This window comes from Cervus canadensis, chromosome 9, assembly GCF_019320065.1.
Source record: "Cervus canadensis isolate Bull #8, Minnesota chromosome 9, ASM1932006v1, whole genome shotgun sequence".
In the NCBI taxonomy this organism is placed as follows: Eukaryota; Metazoa; Chordata; class Mammalia; order Artiodactyla; family Cervidae; genus Cervus; species Cervus canadensis.
The window spans coordinates 468,408-487,088 of NC_057394.1; the positions used below are offsets into that span (position 1 = coordinate 468,408).

Consider the following 18,681-nt stretch of genomic DNA (forward strand, 5'->3'; position numbering starts at 1 on the left):
CAGGTGGAGGTCAGAGACGAGGATGATGCTAGTTGAACACATATCAGACACTTCACCCTGCTCACATCTCCCTTCGTTAATTGGTATAATATTCTACCCATTTCACAAATGAGGAAACCGAGGCACCAAGAGTTTGAATAACTTGTCTAAAGTCAAGTAGCTGGTTGGTGGCAGAAACAAGATATGAGCCAGGTCAGTCCTATTTCAAGGTATAATTACGTCCTCCAAATAGGAAAGCATGTATTTACCTGACTACAGACATTTAATCTTTTGTTCATGCACTCAACAAATATTTATTGAATTTCCTCTATGTTCAAGATACTAAGAGAACCATGAAGATAAGTTATACAGACCTGCCCTTTAAGAGCTTTAAAGGTGAGAAGTAGGAGAAATAAAACATGCTGTTGTTTTATTATAAAACATAGAGCAGATGATGACGATAGCACTCGTGAGAACCGTCACTGGAGGAGAAATGGGAATCCCCAGGGGTATGGCCTGGCCCCAGGGGAGACCGAGGCCTCCTGATGACCAGTGTGGCGACCTTGTCTCGCACCGGAACCCCCTGGGCGCCATTAATAATCCCAGCGCCCGGAACTCAAACCAGAGCCCCTGGAGAGAGAAATCTGAGGGGCCCGGGTGGCCCGTGAGCAGCAGGACTGGGTACCAGGCTTTCGGGGCAAGAGGATGCTGATGGGGGAGGGGGTGCAAGGTTAGGGGGGCCATGTTGCTTCCAGCCTGTTGGGGGGGCAGCTTTCCAGGGGCCCTGGGAGCAGGGCTGTTGGGAGGATGAGAAATCACCATCAAGTCCGAGGATTCCAGATGGTGAGGTCTTCCTGGGTCTCCCTCATGCCTGGGTGGCAGTGGGGGGACTCTTTCCAGCACGAGGAGACCCCCTTTGCCCCTGGAGACCCGTCCAGCATGGAGGAGATGATAGGAGGCCTGCTCAGCCCCAGACAGCAGGAAGAGGAGCAGATCCTCCCAGGGCCTGGCCTGTCCTCATGACCCCCACGGCGGAGGTCCACGCCCGTCTGGCTGGCCCCTGCTCCCTCTAGGCGTGCTCTGTCACAGAGGCTCTCGGTCCACGCCGCCGGCTCTCCCCACTGGGCTCGGATGGCTGGTGTTGCTGCCGCCTCCCCGCCTGGAAAGAGGGTGGGCGTCCAGGCCACAGCGGGGGCCACCCAGAGCTGCTGGGCCCAGGGTGGCCCAGCGCTGGCCGAGCTCCCCTCACCTTCTGGCCATTGCCTCTCAGTTACCTGGGCTTCGGCTTTGGAGAAACCAAAGACAGGAAGAGTCCAGGGGCGCCTGCCTGTCCACCCCACCCCAGGCCTCCCTCCTCGGAGGGTAGATTTCATGGCTCCAGCTGGAACAGGGCAGAGGAATAAGAGTCTAGAACTTCATTACTTGAATTACAATCAAGGAGACTTAAAAGTGCATGGCTGGCCGGCCGCCCGAGAAGGGAGGATGAGCCCTCGACACTGCCCGTGGGGGTGGTGGGCAGGTGAGCCCGGTGCCCACTCAGTCCTGTTAGGAAACCAGGTTCACTGAGGCCCTGCTTAGAACCGCGTCTGGCTCACGACAGGCACCCAGTAACACCGTGAGCACAGAGGCCGAATGAGGGCGGCCCCGCCCTCTCGACACTGCTCCCACCCCAGTGGGCGCCCCTGTGGATGCACCCCTCTCCGCGGGGTCCTCCCAGCCCTGCCCCAGGAGGACCCGTCACCTCCATCTGTCTGAGCAGAGAGGTGTCAGCAGGCTCTGAAACCAGGGCCAGCCCTGAAAAGAGAGGCATTAGAAGACCCCCACGAATCAGCCGGGGAACCCCTTTGGCAGCCGCAGGCCTGGTGGGGTCCAGATGCAGGGGTCCTCGGCCCCGTGCCGGCGGGACCCTCGTCACCGAGGGAGCGTGTGTGGCAGCCTGGTCCAGAGCCCAGGAGCTGGCATGGGGCAGGCCGCAGAGCACGGCTGTAACCGATCACCCTGCGGAGCTGGGGAATGAATAATGCAGACGGGAGGCCAGGAGACACGGCCCCGCCCGTGCCCGGTGAGGCAGTGAGGCACAGGCCAGACAGGAGACGCTCTCGGGGACACGAACAGATTAAGTTACGAACACTCTGGGCTTCGCAAGAAAGCCTGTAACGGTGATCTCCCAGCCCCTAATGAGCCTGAGCAGGGGGCTCACCTTTCAGGCGCACAGTTCCCATGGGAAGCCGACTCCCGACTCCCCAGAGGGAGGGTGCCTTCCAGGCCTGGGATCCGCTCTCTCCTTGGACGTGCAGGACGATGCCTGTGTGGGCAGAGCCGTGCCCCCCACAGGCCTGGCCTCCCGCCCACGGCCCTTATCAAACTCTGACGTGCCAGGGAAAGGCAGCCGCCCCCGGTGACCTGGACCCGCAGGGCCTGGCAAACAGCTGGGACAGGGAGCCCCCCAGGCCGACTGCCCCCATCATCTCAGGCCCTGGGCCTTGATAAGCTTTCTCCCCACAGCCCTGCATCTTGGACGAAAGGCGGCTGACCTGCAAAACCCTTGTTCCCTCTCACTGTGGGAGTGAGGTTTGGTTTCTCCAAAATCAAATCAAGCCTATTTAATCTTCATTTGAAATTGTCTGCATAAAGCCTGAGAGCCTAACTAATATTTATTTTAATCTTATGCTTTCAAATTGAGGTTTTCCTTTCAAATTATTCTTCTCTTGGCTGGCAGATGGCCTGTAAGGTGGATGCTAGGTTTTCACTCAGGCCCAACCTGCAGGTCTGGACACTTGCGGAGGAGCTGGTCCTGTCATGAAGTAAGAGGAGGTGACCTCAGCCTTCGCTGAGCTCAGGTTGCATGATTATTAGCAGTTATGTTTAGTTATTGTATTTATCAGAATCAGCTCATATCACCAGAATCTCCATGGAGATGCCCTCGGGGGAGGGCCTCCTTCAAGGCAGCTCTGCCTCTCCCGGGCCTCAGCTCCACTCAGACAATATTGGGACGCAGCTTCAGAAAAAAAGGGGATTTATGTGTATACACAGTAGGGCCTGACGAGCTACCGGGACCTGCCCAGATGGGGAGCAGAGCAGAGCATGCAGACGTGGAGGCTGCGGGGCTGTGCCAGCAACTCTGGATCTAGAGAGAGATGGGGACAAAGTATGTATGCGTGTGTGCATGAGTGTGCATGTGTGTGCATGAGTGTGCATGCAGCTATTGTGTGCATGTGTTCATGACTGTACGCATGTGCATCTGTGTGCACATGTGTGCATGAGTGTCCATGAGTGTGCGTGTGTGTGCACATGTGCATGTGTGTGCATGAGTGTGCTTGTGTGTGCATGTGTGTGTATGAGTGTTCATGTGTGTGCATGTATGTGTTCATGTGTGTGTGAGTGTGCGCGCATGTGTGCACATGAGTGTATATATGTGCATATGTATGCATGTGAGTGCATGAGTGTGTGCGTGTGTGTGTCTTATAAATGTATATGTCTGTGTGTTTGTTGTATACTTGTGTATATACATGTGTGTGTGGATGTGCATGCTTGTGCATATATCTATGCATGTGTTCACATGTATTTGTGTGTACGTGTGTATCCGTGTGCACCTGCATGTGCATCTGATTTTGAAGGAGAGTGTGCACCAGGACCATAGCACAATCTAGAGAGTGCATCCCTATTTTTAAACTCTATTTTTACCCTTTTCTACTTACTTGGATAGAAATTGCATGTTTTGTTTTTTATTAATACAAACAAAAGTCTCAGTGAAGTCATTTTCAGCTTCTCCAGGTCAATAAGGAAATATGCTCAGTGGGGGTGGGGGGCAGTGGGGGACATTCTTACACAGTCTCATCAGAGCACATGGCAGGGTGGAAGAGGGGCATCTCCTTGGGCTCCGGGTGTGGAGACGCCCACAGGGCCCCAGGGCCCACCCCTGCTCCCTGCAGGGATCCTGAGGATCGAGCGCAGAGGATCAAGGGAGCCAGAGATGAGGGCTTCTCCTGGGGGAGCGGTCCGAAGACCCAGGCCGCAGTCACCCGCCCAAGGCAGACGGTTGAGCTACTGCTGCTGCGTTTGGAGGCCACTGGCAGCCCTGTTATCTGGGCTGGGTGGCCTGTCCCCTGCCCAGCGTGGCGGAGGACAGCTGGAGTAACAGCGAGACCCCGCCAGGCCTGCCTGGTCAGGGGGTCTGCACCGAGACAGCCCCCGGCAGAGGTCCCGAAGACTCGCGAAGCGTCACCGTGAGCACGACCAGGAGCCTCTCTGTGCCCCTCCCCTCGCCTCAGCCCGGGCCGGGGTTTCGACTGGCCGGGAGCGGGAGGCCATCCCTGCAGCTCAGCTGGGAAAGACGAGCAAAGGGATCAGAGTCCCAACCTCACAATGGGGAGTTTAAGTTTGTGCTTTGGGCGCTGCTTAGGGTGTCTGCAGAGTGGGCGGGGCGGGGCGGGGCGGGGAGGGGGCCGGCGGGGCGAGGGGGCGGGGCGGGGCGGGGAGGGGGCCGGTGGGGCGAGGGGGGGGGGGGGCGCACCAGGGCCCTCGCTCCTACCGCCTGCGGGGAAGCCTGCCATCAGTGTGGGCCTTGGTGATTCATTTTTTTCTATGTGATAGTTTAAGTTTTTAAAGTTTTTAAAATAACAGTAGGGTGACTACAGGACTTTTGCTGCCTGTGTGGGTGGCGGGGTCCCAGAGCAGACCACGAGAGAGAGATAGCTGAGGTCCAGTCTGATGGTTCTGTGACTGTGTCCACACAGACCCGCTAGTTACTGGAATAACTGCTGATCCGAAGGTGGAGTGTATCGTCTGCCACAGCTGTGCCAGATTTAAAATGCCAAAAGTACTGAATAAGTTTTTAGTGTAAGTATGTCCCATGCAATATTTGGGACACACGTAAAAATGTTGCTTGTTGTTTATGTGAGTTCAGCTGTACCCCAGTTGTCTGGCTGTCCAAGCGCAAGTGGAAGGCAGGGGGTCCCTCCTGGGAGTGCTGACTCCCCATCAGGCCACTTCCGGCCCCTGAGGGTTAAATCACCCTGTTCAGGCCATGGGGGCATGGAGCAGATGAAATGGGTTGAGAAAGGCCAAAAGTGGCATTTCCTGCCCCTGCCATAGGGGACTGAGGTCTACAGCCATCAGATGACGGTGTCCTGTCCTAGGACGCAAAGCCAGCATCAGTGTCTGGGTGGCAGTTCCAGGTCATAGACCAGGAGCGCCAGACGGCTCTGCCGGGCCCTTCCAGGACGTTCTGTGACCAGCGCACAGGAGAGAGACCCATCCTGCGGGTTTATTCATCATGGAAGGGCTTTAATGTCCTCGGTGCAAAAGGGGCCAAAGACACACTTGAAACATCCTCACCAGCAGGCTGCCCTCTCGCGTTGATGGACAGCCATCTGACCCACACCCACCGGAGAAGCAGCTCCAGACAGACAGGGCCGACGGTTCCCAGTGGCCAAGCCACAGCCTCCAAGGTCCGAATTCTCAGGATCACCTCTCCCAAGGCTGCGGGGCCGCAGGTGGCGGGGGCGCTAACTGCACTGACGTGGTCTGAGGGAGGGGTCTGCCCTGGCCATCAGGCAGCCAACCCCACAAAGCCAGGCCGGCCCAGAGCTGGCCAGGCTCTGCAGGCCCAGAGGCAGCAAGGGGGCTGGAGCAGGCCTGCAGGGAGACAGCTCTGCCCCCAGCTGCCCAGACGCGCGGGTTCGCACGCAGGTGTCGTCAGGGTTCGCACGCAGGTGTCGTCAGCGGGAGATGGTCTCAGGAGGAAAGGAAGCCGCGGCCAGTCTACCCCCGGGCCCTACACCCTTCCCTCCTCCCCGACACCTGGGACTCAGCGCCCCCGATGTGCAGGTAGGGACCAGCCCAGCCCCACCAGTGAGCGGGCGGCTGCGGTGGGTCCAGGAGCTGGGAAGTGAGGGAGACAGGCCAGGCCTCCGGTCCGGCCTCTCCGGGGGGCCCACAAGCCCTGAGGCCAGCGTTTGCCAACCTTTACGCCAGCCCAGAGAAGCCAGGGCCTGGCAAGCCCCCGTGAAGGTGCCAGGAACCCCAGCCCAGCCCCTCTCCCGCTGCCCAAACCACTGCCAGCTTGCACCCTGGTGAGCCGTGCATCATGGGGGACTCCACCCAGGAACCAAAGCTGGATCCTTTCTGAGAGAAGTGGCGCCAAAAAGTGTACTGTTTCCCACTGGCGCCCCTGACCCGGTGTGGGAGGTCTGGCTGGACCGGCCTTCTCCTCCCGTGCTGAGCGGCTGGTGGGAGGGCTCGCTGACCCACTGGGCACCGTGGCCAGCCTAGGAAAGCAGACACATGCCCGACTTGGACGAGGGGGCTGCCTCCTGCCCAGAGACGCCCTTCATGTCGTCCGGCATCTGCCCGTCGGGCCGCCACACGTTCAGGTCCCCGAAGATGCCTGTCTCGATCATCTCCTCCTGCCAGGGTATGGGGCAGGTGCCCGAGGCGAACTCCTGGAAGAATTCCGTGTCCGCTTTGTCAAAGGCCACGCCCTTGACCGTGGAGAAGGCACCCACATCCTGGATGTTCTTTGCATAGACAGTCCTGGAGTCCGGGACGAAGGGCGGGGTCAGGATCCCTGTGGGGGGACAGGAGACCCCGGGCCTAAGCCGACAGCCAGGGACGGGGGGCTGCTTGCAGAGAGCCCCATGTGTCTGAGCTCCGCCACGCTGCCCTGGCAGAGACGAGCCGTGCGCGCCCCTCCCAGGGTGCCGAGCAAGGCTGGACACTCAGTCCGGTCCGGACTCCTGTCGTCAGAACCTGCCGCCCCCTCCGCCCTCCTCAGAAGCCCATAAGGAAGGTGGGCACCGTCCCCGCCTCACCACCCCCACCCCGCCATGACCCCGGCCCTGCACCGGGCTCCGGCCTGCAGGTGGACCCAGACGCTCAGGATAAACGCCTGCCCTCTCGCCCCACCCTCGTCTGCGTGGACCCCAGGCCGCGTCAGCCCGGCCAGGTGTGGCCTTGGGACAAACGTCCAGCTCCAGCTTCCCAGGTCCTGACCGCTCAGGCTGCCGGGCCCCCTGCACACCGCCAACCCTGCCCAGGGCTGGTCTGGGTAGCTCCCTGGGTGCCAGCACCTTCGGTTCAGCTGGGGCTGCCTCCACCCGACCCTTCCCTCAAAGGTGACTCCTAAGAGAGCGTTGGGCTGTGGGGTCACAGGCTCGAGCTCCTGGGATGTGACTCGGGGGGTGTGGTGGGTCCCACGTGTCTCTCCCTCAGACACATGTGCACACACTCACATGTGCACACACTCATAAAGTGCACACACTCACACATGCACACGCTCACTTGCACCTGCTCGTAAAAGACCCGGCAGCAAACCCGGGTTGGATGATGACTGGAGAAATCCCGCTTGACTTGGCTCGTGGGTTCCTTAAAGGAAGCACCCAGCCACGGGTTCGGGTGCTTGGCACAAAGGTGGGTCAGGGCGCCTTCAACAAGACCTGTCCAACCCGTGCTGCCTCTGAGGGTGCCCGAGGCCCAACCCAAGAAGGTGCAGTCCAGGGCTTGTTGTAACGATCAGGGGCAGGGTCCGTGGCACCGTCGGGCAGAGGTGCTGGGGTTTTGCCCAGGCCACCTGCCCTGCTGGCTTCACAATGAGCTTCTGGATGCCCATGGGACGGGGCAGTCGCAGGGTTCACCCAGCCCCAGCCCCCCGCGGGCAGTACCGGCCTCCAGCTGCCGCCAGCTGACGTCTCTGAAGAGGGGGTGCGTGCGGAGCCCGTCGCAGGAGCCGTCCCGGAACCCCAGGCGCTTCTCGGGGTCCTTCTGCAGCAGCGCCTCGCAGAAGTCCTTGCTGGCTGGGCTGAACTTGTCGGGGTAGGTGACTGCTTGCTCCAGGACCCTCTGCTTCAGCTCTTTGTTCTCCACCTGCACGGCGGGCACAGCACCATCCACCCAGTCACAGCGCGGGGCCCCTCCCGCCGCCCAGGCCCCCCGCAGCTGCAGACAGCTGTGCCACGGCCCAGGCGGCCCAGCCTCAGGAGGGGCGCACACCACCCTCCTACAGACTGGCTCAGCCTCGTGGTCAGGGCACGAAACCCTGAAGGTGGAGACCTGCACCCCCACGACATCCCCTCTAGCTGCTGAGGGGCAGGCGTCCACGGGGTCCATGGGGCCACAGCTCAAGCCAGCTCCCCAGAGCAGAGCGGCCACTTCCAGTGGCTCCATCAGCAGGGAGCTCCCTGACAACCGCCCCGGAATTCTCTACCCCACCGCAGCCAAACGCTGACTGGGCCTCTTCCTGTTGGTCAGATTTGCCCTTCCTGAAACTCCTAAAACTTCACAGGGGTGGGAGCATCTAGAGTCACTCTTCCAGGTCCACATTCTTGCATTCACCGTGACAGGTTCGAGACCTTTCCATGTCATGGGTGTATCCAGGGTTCCTCACCAATGAACAGACCAAGGGTGGACCACAGAATATTCAGAGGGACCACGATGGACCAGACAATGGACAGACAATGATAGTTCACTTTCTCATAAAAGCTCCTTATGTTGGTTTTCCCCAGAACACAGGGACCTTGGCAGGGCTGTGGGCTCGACACAGGCCCTGAGGGGGCTTAAGTCCCGAGGCCAGTGTGGACCCCATCCTGCTGCTCTATGCTGCTCTTCTGAGCTAAGGTCAAGGAGACTCGCTGGTTCAAGGCAGAGGTGCAGACACAGAACAGCCCTGCGCGTTTGTCAAGGGGGAGGTCCTCACTCTTGGGGGACCCGGTTTGTTCTCGCAACTGTCTCGGGGAGAGGCGTGGGACTGAGTAGGGGTGCCATGGGGTTGTCAAGCAGAAGAGATGGACGGTTGAGACCTCCAGCCAAGCCGAGGGGCCGCGGGCACAGATGACGAGCCTCATCTAAAGTGCCGTCCACCCCAGGCCTCCTCACCCCAGCTCCAAGCTGGGTGGTGTGGCACCCATGGACAGGCTGCTTTGCTTTTCTTGTTCTGAACATGGACGGGGCCTCTGGACGCCTCTGCTCACGGCCCTGCTGGGCAGGGCAGAGCGCCCCAGGGAGGCGATGGGCCACCCCAGGACAGGAGTGGGCCAGGGAGGCCCGGCCCAGAGCCCCTCAGTGCCCACTGCCCCAGGACACCCGGGGATGCTGCCGTGCCTGGAGCAGGGCCTGCGGTCAGCACCGGGGAGGACAGCCCCCAGGCCGAGCTGCTCCTGGGGCAGGGCTGGCGTCTGGAGACCAGGGATGACGTCACCATGTCCCCCTCCTGCCCAGGGCGGACCTGCCCCGAGAGCCTAGTGCTCCCCCATGGAGGGCCACCGCCAGGTCAGTGGGGGGCGCTGCCCCCGTGACGCCCCACACACAGGACCGCTGGCGCGCCTACCTTCTCTCCGCGGGCTCGGAAGGGCCCTCTGGCCGCGATCATCTCGTACAGTGTGACGCCCAGCGCGAAGTAATCCACGGAAAAGTCGTACTCCTCCCCCTGCAGGAGCTCGGGGGCCATGAACCCTGGGCAGGAAAAGAGGGACTCAGCGGCCAGCAAGAGGAGCAGACACCCCGGCTCCCTGGAACCAGCAGCGTCCTTGCACTGTGACACATGGGCAGACCCCCGCCCCCGGGAGGTGCCCCCCGTCCTGAGTGTCCCCTAGGCACGGCTGCTCCCAGCAGAGAGCCCCCGCCCAGGGCGGGTCTGCCCCACTCTGGCGCCCACAGCAGAGGGAGCGGATGTCTGGGGCTCGCGAGGGGCCTGCAAGTCAGCGGGTCTGTGATCAGAGGCAGGCGCTCGGTTGCTGCCCAAAGGGGCCCAAAAGGAAAGGCCAGAGTCCCAGTGTCCAAAGAGCGGACTGGACGCTAGTGGCCTGTGCTTTCCACCTCTGGGGGGTTGGGGTCACGTGCCAGGCCCCAAGGATTGAAGGGGGCACCCTGGAGCCCGCCCCAGCCTCCAGCCCTGCGTGCCCAGTACCGAGGCCAGCCTGGCACCTGGGGAGGTGGACAGGCAGCATCTGGGGCCCGTGGGGCACTCCTGGGGCAGGGGGTGCTCGGGAAGTCGGGGGCTTCTCTGCTTGGATGACTGGATGTCCCCCCAAACCAAAGCTGAACGTGTGTCTATTTCTGGCCTCTCTGAGCCCCGCAGAATCTGCCCGTGTTTATGGCGAGTTCCCAAGGGGGCGTGACCACAGGACATTCTCCCAGGGGCTGCAGGTGAAGTTCAGATGAATCACTGGCCCCGAACGCAGCCACTCATCAGGGAATCACACTGCCGTCCAGGTGCCGCAGACGCAAGAAAGACACGTTCACCAACCACTGTTCTCCGTGGAAGCGTCCAGGCGGAGGCCCCGCAGAGACGCAGCGCCCCGGCGGCAGAGAGCCCGCTGGCCCCTGCCCTCCGCGCCACCCGCTCGGACCCACAGACGCGGTCTTCAGTGGTGACGGTGACAGCCGCCGCGTGAAGGAAGGACGAGTGAACAGGGCTGCCGTCCGGGCGTCAGCTCCTCGGGGGGACCCTCCCGTCTCCCTCTCGCCCCGGCGGGGCCACGCGAGTCCCCACTTGGGTGGACTGCGGCTGGCCGGGGCTGGAGGGAGCGGGGCCGGGGAAGAAGGTACGGAGGGCTCCGTGAGGCCTCACTGGACGCCCCTGACCCCAGGCCCTGCGGGGCTGCTCGCGGTCACACCCGGCGCCTGACCTCAGAGGTCAGACGGAGCGCCTGCCCGGCCAGGCCTGGCGCCCCCTGGCGGCCAGCAGGGCCTCCCGCAAGCAGGGCGGGCCACACCTGCGGTCCAGCGGGCTCCGTCCTGGCCCCGGGGAGGGGCCCCTGCGGTGTTCTCCTAAGGACGCGAGTCCCAGGAAGAGGTGAGAGGCGGCTCCCTCACACACTCAGGCCCAGGGAGGAACCTGAGATCTGGCCCAGGATCCGGAAAATTCAAGACAGAACCTTTTCCTAAATAAAGCCCTAGATGAGAAAGACCTACCGTGGGGACAGACAGCCCCCAAAGGAGCTGAGAGCACAGGATGGGGCAGAACAAAGCCCATAGGCCCCGGGCCCAGGCCCTCTCTTTCCCCAGAGCTGAGTACGCAGGGAAGGAGCAGATTTGCTGAGAAAGCCTGCAGAAACCCAGGGCCATCGGGAGCAGGGAGGGCATGGCGGTCTGCTTGTGAGTCTGGGTGCCTGGCGGTGAGACCTCCACGCCATCCCTCGCTGTGAAGCCTCTGCTCCCACCTGCCAGGGGTGAGAGGGGATGCAGGCAGGACCCCCCAGGCACGCTCGTGTGAACACACACACACGCTCTGGACAAGGTCAGCCCCCCTACTGCACGGCCTCCCTGTGGCCATGAGGCGTGGGGAGGGGTGAGCCGGGCACCCCCCGAGGCCATCTCCCCGTCTGCCCCCTGGGATGCCCGCAGTTGAGCCCCTGCCCAGCCCCGCCCAGTGCCCCTTCCCTCTGCCCTGCCGCCCTCAGCGCAGACCCCAGGCTCTGTCCACGGCGGCGCTGGGAGGCTTCTGTCTCCAAGGGTGGGCGGGGTGCCACTTCCGCACAGCTGTGCAGGCCCCTGGCTGTTTCCCTGCCTACTCTGTGGTGAGGGAGCAGTTTTCTGACACCCCAGCGTTCACCATGCCCCCACCCCAGGCCACAGGACCCCAGGATGGGCCCTGCCCCTGCCCCCAGAGAGGCTGCGCCCCCAGAGAGCCCTCACCTGGGGTCCCCGCATAGCCCTTGGTCTTGGTCTGCCCTTCCTTCAGCTCCACGGCCAGCCCAAGGTCGGAAATGCGGACGTTGCCTGGAGAGCAAACACAGCTCAAGTCACCTACAGCCCCACGAACAGAGGCCCGCAGTCTTCCTGGAGCCGTGGAAGCCTTGGCCAGCTTTGCACACACACGCACACCAGGCACGCATGCGTTCACAAGCACAGCACAGGCACACACAGGAGACCCCACTCCTCGCCATGGACAGACGGGGGCGCCCAGCAGCGCCTGCCTGGAGTCCGGGGCACCGGCCCCCAGCCAGCCTCTTCTTTGAGCTCTGCAGCCTTGGCCTGTGGGGACAGCGAGTGTCCCTCAGCCTCTGATGGGGAGGGGACCCTAAAGTCACTTGCAGGAGGCCTCGGCCTCGGGAGTTGCTTTGTGATAAGATGCCCAGTTTGACTCCTCACAGAGGCAGCAAGGAACGTGATGAGTGAGGACTCGGCCATGGCCCTAACTGTTTACTAACAGCTCCACACGCTCCTGATGCCTGGAACAACTCCTTGCAGCCCTGGGCGCCCAGTCACGCTCCGGATTTCCCCTGGGGATAATCACTGAACAAACAATAAACAGACGTCAGCTGGGTCTTTGTGCTGTGGAACTATAACAAGCATTTATCAAAGCTGGTCCCTCCCCTACTGATGACTCGTCAGGCTGCAGAGGGGAGTCAGGGGAGGGAGGCAGGAGGGGAGCGAGGCTGGGCGGGGAGGCCAGGAGAGCAGGGAGGGGAGACAGGAGGGCAGGGAGGGGAGGCTGGGCCGGGAGGCAGGAGGGCAGGGAGGGGAGGCCAGGCCGGGAGCCTGCCGCACCGTCATCGTCCAGCAGCACGTTCTCGGGCTTGAGGTCTCGGTAGACGATGTTCCGCTGGTGCAGGTGCTCCAAGCCGCTGACGATCTGGGCCGTGTAGAAGACGGCGCGAGGCTCCTGGAAGCCGGGGTTCTCCTCGTCCACGTTGTAGATGTGGTACCTGGGGGCAGACCGCGCAGAGTCCGTGCGTCTCTGGCACAGCCACAAGCCACGGGCCCACAGTTCTGACAGGAAGCAATATCTTGGGGGAACGGTGAGGGCTGAGGCCGTCCCGCCTGAGGAGCCCGCGGCAGAGCTGGGACCCTGGCCCCAGTGTCCTCGCCCCCTTCGTCCTCTTCGTCTAGCTCCAGAGCCACTACCAGCAGAAGCAGGCGGTTCTCCCAGCCCCCACCGCCCCGGCCCACAGGGCTGGGAAACGGGCCCCAAAGCCACTTTACAGCCACCAGCGAAGGAGCCAGGCAGAGGGAGGTGCAGGCAGGCCGTGACCAGCCCGAGGCCCGTGCGACGCGAGCAGCTGACCCAGAGCCTAGGAGCCTGCTCCAGCACGGGGTGCAGCCTGGTACAACGGAGTACGGTGCGGAATAATAGAATATAACGCAGTGTAACAGGGCCGCGCCACGCAGGCAGCGTGCTGCAGCCGGGGGTACGCCGGGACAGGGTGAGGCGGGCAGCCTCGCCCAGCGTGGCACGGTGCAGCGTGCAGGCTGACGTGCACGCCGATGCCACACTGCCACCCCAGCACCCTGCAGGGCGTGGTGGGCGGGTGAGGCAGGCGGAGCGTCAGGGTCCTTCTCTTGTTGTTTGCACGCTCCAGACCCTTCGCTCCTCCTCCATGAATGCATGCAGGTGACTCAGCCAGAGCCTCAGCCCCTCACCTGGAGAGGGGACCAACAACTCACCAGGCCAAGTTTCAATGCAGGAGAACCTGGACAGGGGCCGGGGCCCAGCAACGGCCCCACACCCTCAGGAGGGACGTGTGAGTCCTTAAGTGTCTCAGAGGCCCTAGCTGACTCTCCACAGCAGGCATGGACCACCGGTATTTATCTTTATCCCCGTCTCACAGACCAGCGCTGGCCAAGAGTGCCCGAGCTGCCCAGCTGACCGGCAGGTCCTTTCCCCGCCAAGAGCCCAGGGTCGGGCCCCCGGGTCTCCCGCAAATCCAGACCCTCTGGTCCTCCCTGCGGGCTGATGGCCAACGTCGCCACACCGTGCTTCCATCTCTGCCGTCACCCCCTGGGGCCCCCACATCTCACTGAGACCACAGACGCCTCAGGGACTAGCAACCAGAAGACAGAGAGGAAGGCTTGAGGATGACAGGGCTTCTCCTCATCACTCATTTTCAGCACGTGGGAAGCAGCCCCTCTGGCCCCAGAGACGCTGCACAGTCAGCCAAGCCCTTCCAGCCCCGCTCCCACGAGGCCGAGAGGTGCCTTACCGAATGTCACCTCCGTTCATGATGGTCATCACCAGGCAGAGGTCCGTCTTGGTTTCGAAGGCGTAGGCCAGGGACACGATGAACCTGCTGTGCACTTTGGTTAGGATCTTCTTCTCCACCATCGCACCCTGCGGAGCGGGTGAGCCCCAGGTTCAGGCAGGAAAGAAAAACCGCCCCATACAGCCAAGTTCCACCAACCGGAAAATGTCCCAATAAAACACGGAGTTGCAGGTATATTTTTTAAGAGGTTGTACAAAGCGACTGGTTCAAAATTGGGAAAGGAGTACCACAAGGCCGTGTATTATCACCCTGTTTATGTAAATTATATGCAGAGTACATCATATGAAATGCCAGGCTGCATGAATCACAAGCTGGAATCAGGATTGCCAGGAGAAATATCAACAACCTCAGATATGCAGATGATACCACTCTAACGTCGGAAAGTGAAGGGGAACTAAAGAGCCTCTTGAAGAAGGTGAAAGAGACAGTGAAAAAGCTGGCTTAAAACTCAACATTCAAAAACCTAAGATCATAGCATGTGGTATCACCACTTCATGACAAATAAAAGGAAAAAAAGTAGAAGCAATAACAAATTTTGTTTTTTTGGACTCCAAAATCACTGCAATGGTGACTGCAGCCATGAAATTAAAAGACACTTGCTCCTTGGAAGAAAAGCTATGACCAACATATACAGCATATTAAGAAGCAGAAACATCACTTTGCTGACAAAGGTCTGTATAGTCAAAGCTATAGTTTTTCCAGTAGTCATGTATGGATGTGAGATTTGGACAATAAGAAGGCTGAGTGCTGAAGAATTGATGCTTTTGAACTGTGGTGTTGGAGAAGACTCTTGAGAGTCCCTTGGACTGCAAGGAGATCCAACCAGTCAATCATAAAGGAAATCAGTCCTGAATATTCATTGGAAGGATTGCTGCTGAAGCTTCAACACTTTGACCACCTGATGGGAAGAGGTAATTCATTGAAAAAGACCCTGATGCTGGGAAAGATTGAGGGCAGGAGGAGAAGGGGGAGATAGAGGATGAGATGGCTGGATGGCATCACTGACTTAATGGACACGAGCTTGAGCAAGCTCTGGGAGTTGGCGATGAACAGGGAAGCCTGGTGTGCTGCAGTCCATGGGGTTGCAGAGAGTCGGACACGAGTGAGCGACTGAACAACAGCAGCAGACCGGTTTCGAGTAACTGTGTGACGCACCTCACAAGCCCCGTTTCGCAGGGACAGGATACAGCCCAGGGACCCGTCACGCGCAGGGACTTCGGGGTTCCTGGGGCCTCGAGCAAGGGGGCTCCTGCCACCAGCCTTGCAAACGCCCCTGAGGTCACACGGGTCCCTGGGCACCTGTCAGCACCGGCCTTCCCTGCCAGCTCTGCCTCTGCAGACCCAGCCTTCTCCTCCCATCCAGGCCTCTGGACAATGGAGATCAGCCAGGCCCACTGGCCAGCACCCTCCCAAGCCACCCTGCACCCCAGGTCACTTTCTACACTCATCTTAAAACCCTATGAAGTCCATTTAACGTGCTTCTAAAAGTTGTGCTGGGTAAGGAGAAGAGCCCTTCTTGATTTGGGAAGCCCTTTCTCTCCACTGCATAGGAAGATCTTAGGCAGATTTTACTTTGTAAAAGTTCAGTAAGGTTCCTGAACCCAGGAGAGAAGCATCTTAATACCCTAACGGCTGGGTTAAGATTGCAGGTCGATGGCCCCGAGGGCCACTGCTGCCCCAGAGTCCATCGGGCAGAGCGCCTTCAGGGGGCCCTGGGCGGGGTGCTGCGGGGGGGCTGCCGTTCTCGCCAGCACGGGAATGCCGGTGCCGGATGGAGCGTGGAGGAGATGAGTATCTGAGACACTAAGCCGCTTTCTCTGATCCCACCCGAACGGAGCCTGATGCCAGAGGCAGAGCGGGGGGGCCTCTGCCCCTTGTGCATCCCTGCCCCCTGCCCCGGGACCCGGGCAGCACTGAGCCAGGCGCCCCGGCCTCCCCGCACCAGCCCTGGGGATGCCCTGGGCAGCCTCCTCACTGTGCAACCAGGGAGTCCTAGGAAGCCAGAAGAAGGGGTCTGGGGAACTGATCCAGCCTCCCCGGCACTGGCTGCTGTGTCTCATAGGGGCGCCGACAGACCGAGGACAAGCAAGGTGGCACACCACCCTTGCCAGCTATGCCCAGGCCGTGCTTCGAGGAGGACAGCCACCCGGCCCGTCGCAGTCGTGGGGCTGGAAGCTTAGAGCAGCTGGACAAGCCTAACTGCAGGCCCAGCGTGGAGCCTCACCCGCGCCCGCAGCTCTGGCCAGGTGCTCAGCTGCTGCACAGACAGGCGGGCCCGACCAGGGGGCGCAGGGGCCCGACCCCACCCAGGGCCGCCCCCGCAGCAGCACAGCCCACCTGGTACCCCTTCCGCTTCTTCAGCCGCTTCTTGTTCAGCTTCTTGCACGCGTATAGCTTGCCGGTTGCCTTCATCTGGCAGGCGAACACCTCCCCGAAGCCGCCCCGCCCCAGCACCCTGAAGTCTAGGAACCAGTCCTCGCCCATGGGCTGGGCCTCCAGCCACTTCCACTGCAAGAAGCGCAGGAAGTAGAGGCTGTCCAGGAACTCCTGGAAGGGGGCCTGGCCTAGGTGTGCCAGGACGGCCCGCAGCAGGGGCTGGAAGAGCCCGTCCCCCACCCCTTCCCGGGCCCGCGCCACCGTCTCTGCATCCAGAAAGCCGCAGAAGAGCTGGGCCTGGGGGTCCAGGTACTCGGCCCGGATGGCCTGGGCCTTCTGCGGCCGGAGGGTGTCGTCGGCTGTGTCGTAGTCCTCGATGTCCTTCCAGAGCTGCAGGGCGGCCCCGTGCTGCTCGTGGGCCCGCAGGAACTGCTGGAAGAGCCGCTTGCCGATGGGCTGCTCCAGGCACACGCCCTCGAAGCCCAGGTCCAGACTTGTCCGGAGCGCCTCGCACTTGGACAGTGGGGGCAGCTTGAGCCTGGCCAGGTACTTCCTGTCCCGGGAGGCCGGGCCACTGCTCGCATCCAAGCTGCCCCGGGCCGCGATGAAGGCCGAATTGGCCACCACTGTCTCCAGGGACCCGAAATCCATCCCGGCGCCGGGCCCTCTCCACGTCTCGCTCCCGCGTCCCCAGCCGGCCTGACCCGCTGTCCTTGGCCTGTGGCCCGTCCCCGCCCTCGGGACGGGAGGCTGACTGGGCGGCAGGAGCCCCGGGAAGCCCGCTGACGCAGCTCAGGCTAAATCCTGGCCAGAGTGGAGGACGTGCAAGGCAGCGAGCAGGTGCCAGAAAAAGACAATCCCTAAGCTGCTCGCAGACGGATTAGCCAGGCCGTGCTGCCCACTCCTTCCTGCGAGGAAGGACACGCGGGGCCCAGGCCCGCCTCACGATTCCAGAGCCCCTGCCTCATGGGAGCGCCCTGTCCAGCCCGCTGGCCCAAGCAGACGGGCCGGACCTCATCTGTTTCCTGGTGGGGGCACCGGGGCCCAGGAGGAAACTCAGTTCACGAACGTGGTTGGTTTTCCCCACTGTGTGCCATTTTTGTCTTTAGAAAAGCAGTCAGTGAGAAGACCAGCCAAGGATGGTTTAGAAATAGACTTCCCAGACGTCCACAGGTGAGACACTGCCAGGGGACCGGAAGTGTGAGGACTGACATTCGTCCCGACCTGACACCGACAACAGCACCCTCGCCCTGAGGTAGCCCCGGCTCTTGCCGAGGAATCAGCGCCTCGTCAGCCCCGGCCCTCACCTGTGTGGGTGGTGGAGCAGAAATGCCAAGAGAAGCGTTCAGGTGAAAACAGAACAGGACACAGGACACACCAACTGCACCTGGGGTTGAGGCCCCATGGAGAGAGGGGATTGAAGAGGCCAGGGACACACCTGGGGCTCACCTGGGGCTCCTCTGAGACTCACCTGGGACACACCTGGGACACACCTGAGACACATTTGGGACACTCCTGGGACATGCCTAGAACACACCTGAGATATGCCTGGGACACACCTGGGACACATTTGGGACACACCTGAGACTCACCTGGGGCTCGCCTGGGCTCACCTGGGACACATTTGGGACATGCCTAGAACACACCTGAGATACGCCTGGGACACACCTGGGGCTCACCTCGGTACAGCCAGGCAGCAGGTGCTCAGTACCTACAGGAAGGAAAAGAATGCCAAGGATGTGATGGGGGCTGGTGACGGTTTGAAGAAGGAGGTGAAGGGCCACAGAAACGCAGAACGCCCCAGGAGAAGAGGCCAGGTAACCAGCCTCACGGTGCAAGGACAGGGAGACTGCAGGGGTGGGAGAGACGACGGACTCTGCAGCATCTGGGGAGGCAGAAAAGAGGACTTGAGACTGAGAAGGCGGGTTGGCACATCCAGCCCGGCACTTCTGGCAGGTGACCTTGGGCTGACCGCTTCTACCCCTTCTTACCTTTTCTTTAACCCGCCAGGGATCGGATGGGACAGCAGCCCCGCACATGCATGGGCCTGAGTCCCTTCTTCAGCTCTTCTCACTCTGCCCTGAGCTTCAGCCTCCCAGTGGCGCCAGGCAGTCAGATCACCTGGAGAAAGAAGGATCGCTCTGGTGGGCCTGGGGCGGGGCTGAGCCTGAGGTCAGGACACAGCCCGAGAGGCAGGGTCTGAGGACAGCGAAGCCCGCTGGATGAACTCTGAGCTCCCTCCTTAGATGTGTCTATCACGGGACTCAGGGACTGGAGAGCAAACCCGGCTCTGAGGGAGTACACAGAGCTTCCCAGACTCATCGGGCCCTTCTCCAAAAGTAAAGCT

At 61.3% G+C, this 18,681-nt stretch overlaps 1 protein-coding gene across 1 annotated transcript; it reads right to left on the reverse strand.

The window, feature by feature from the left end:
- Positions 1–5,250: 5,250 nt before the first annotated feature.
- On the reverse strand, positions 5,251–17,189 carry GRK1 (G protein-coupled receptor kinase 1). The gene is made up of 7 exons (XM_043478055.1): positions 16,296–17,189; positions 13,899–14,026; positions 12,466–12,623; positions 11,611–11,694; positions 9,302–9,426; positions 7,641–7,842; positions 5,251–6,547 (listed from the first exon to the last, which is right to left on the reverse strand). Exons 1-7 carry the CDS (start codon positions 16,983–16,985, stop codon positions 6,249–6,251), a joined length of 1,686 nt encoding a protein of 561 aa, XP_043333990.1. The 5' UTR covers positions 16,986–17,189; the 3' UTR covers positions 5,251–6,248.
- Positions 17,190–18,681: the final 1,492 nt, after the last annotated feature.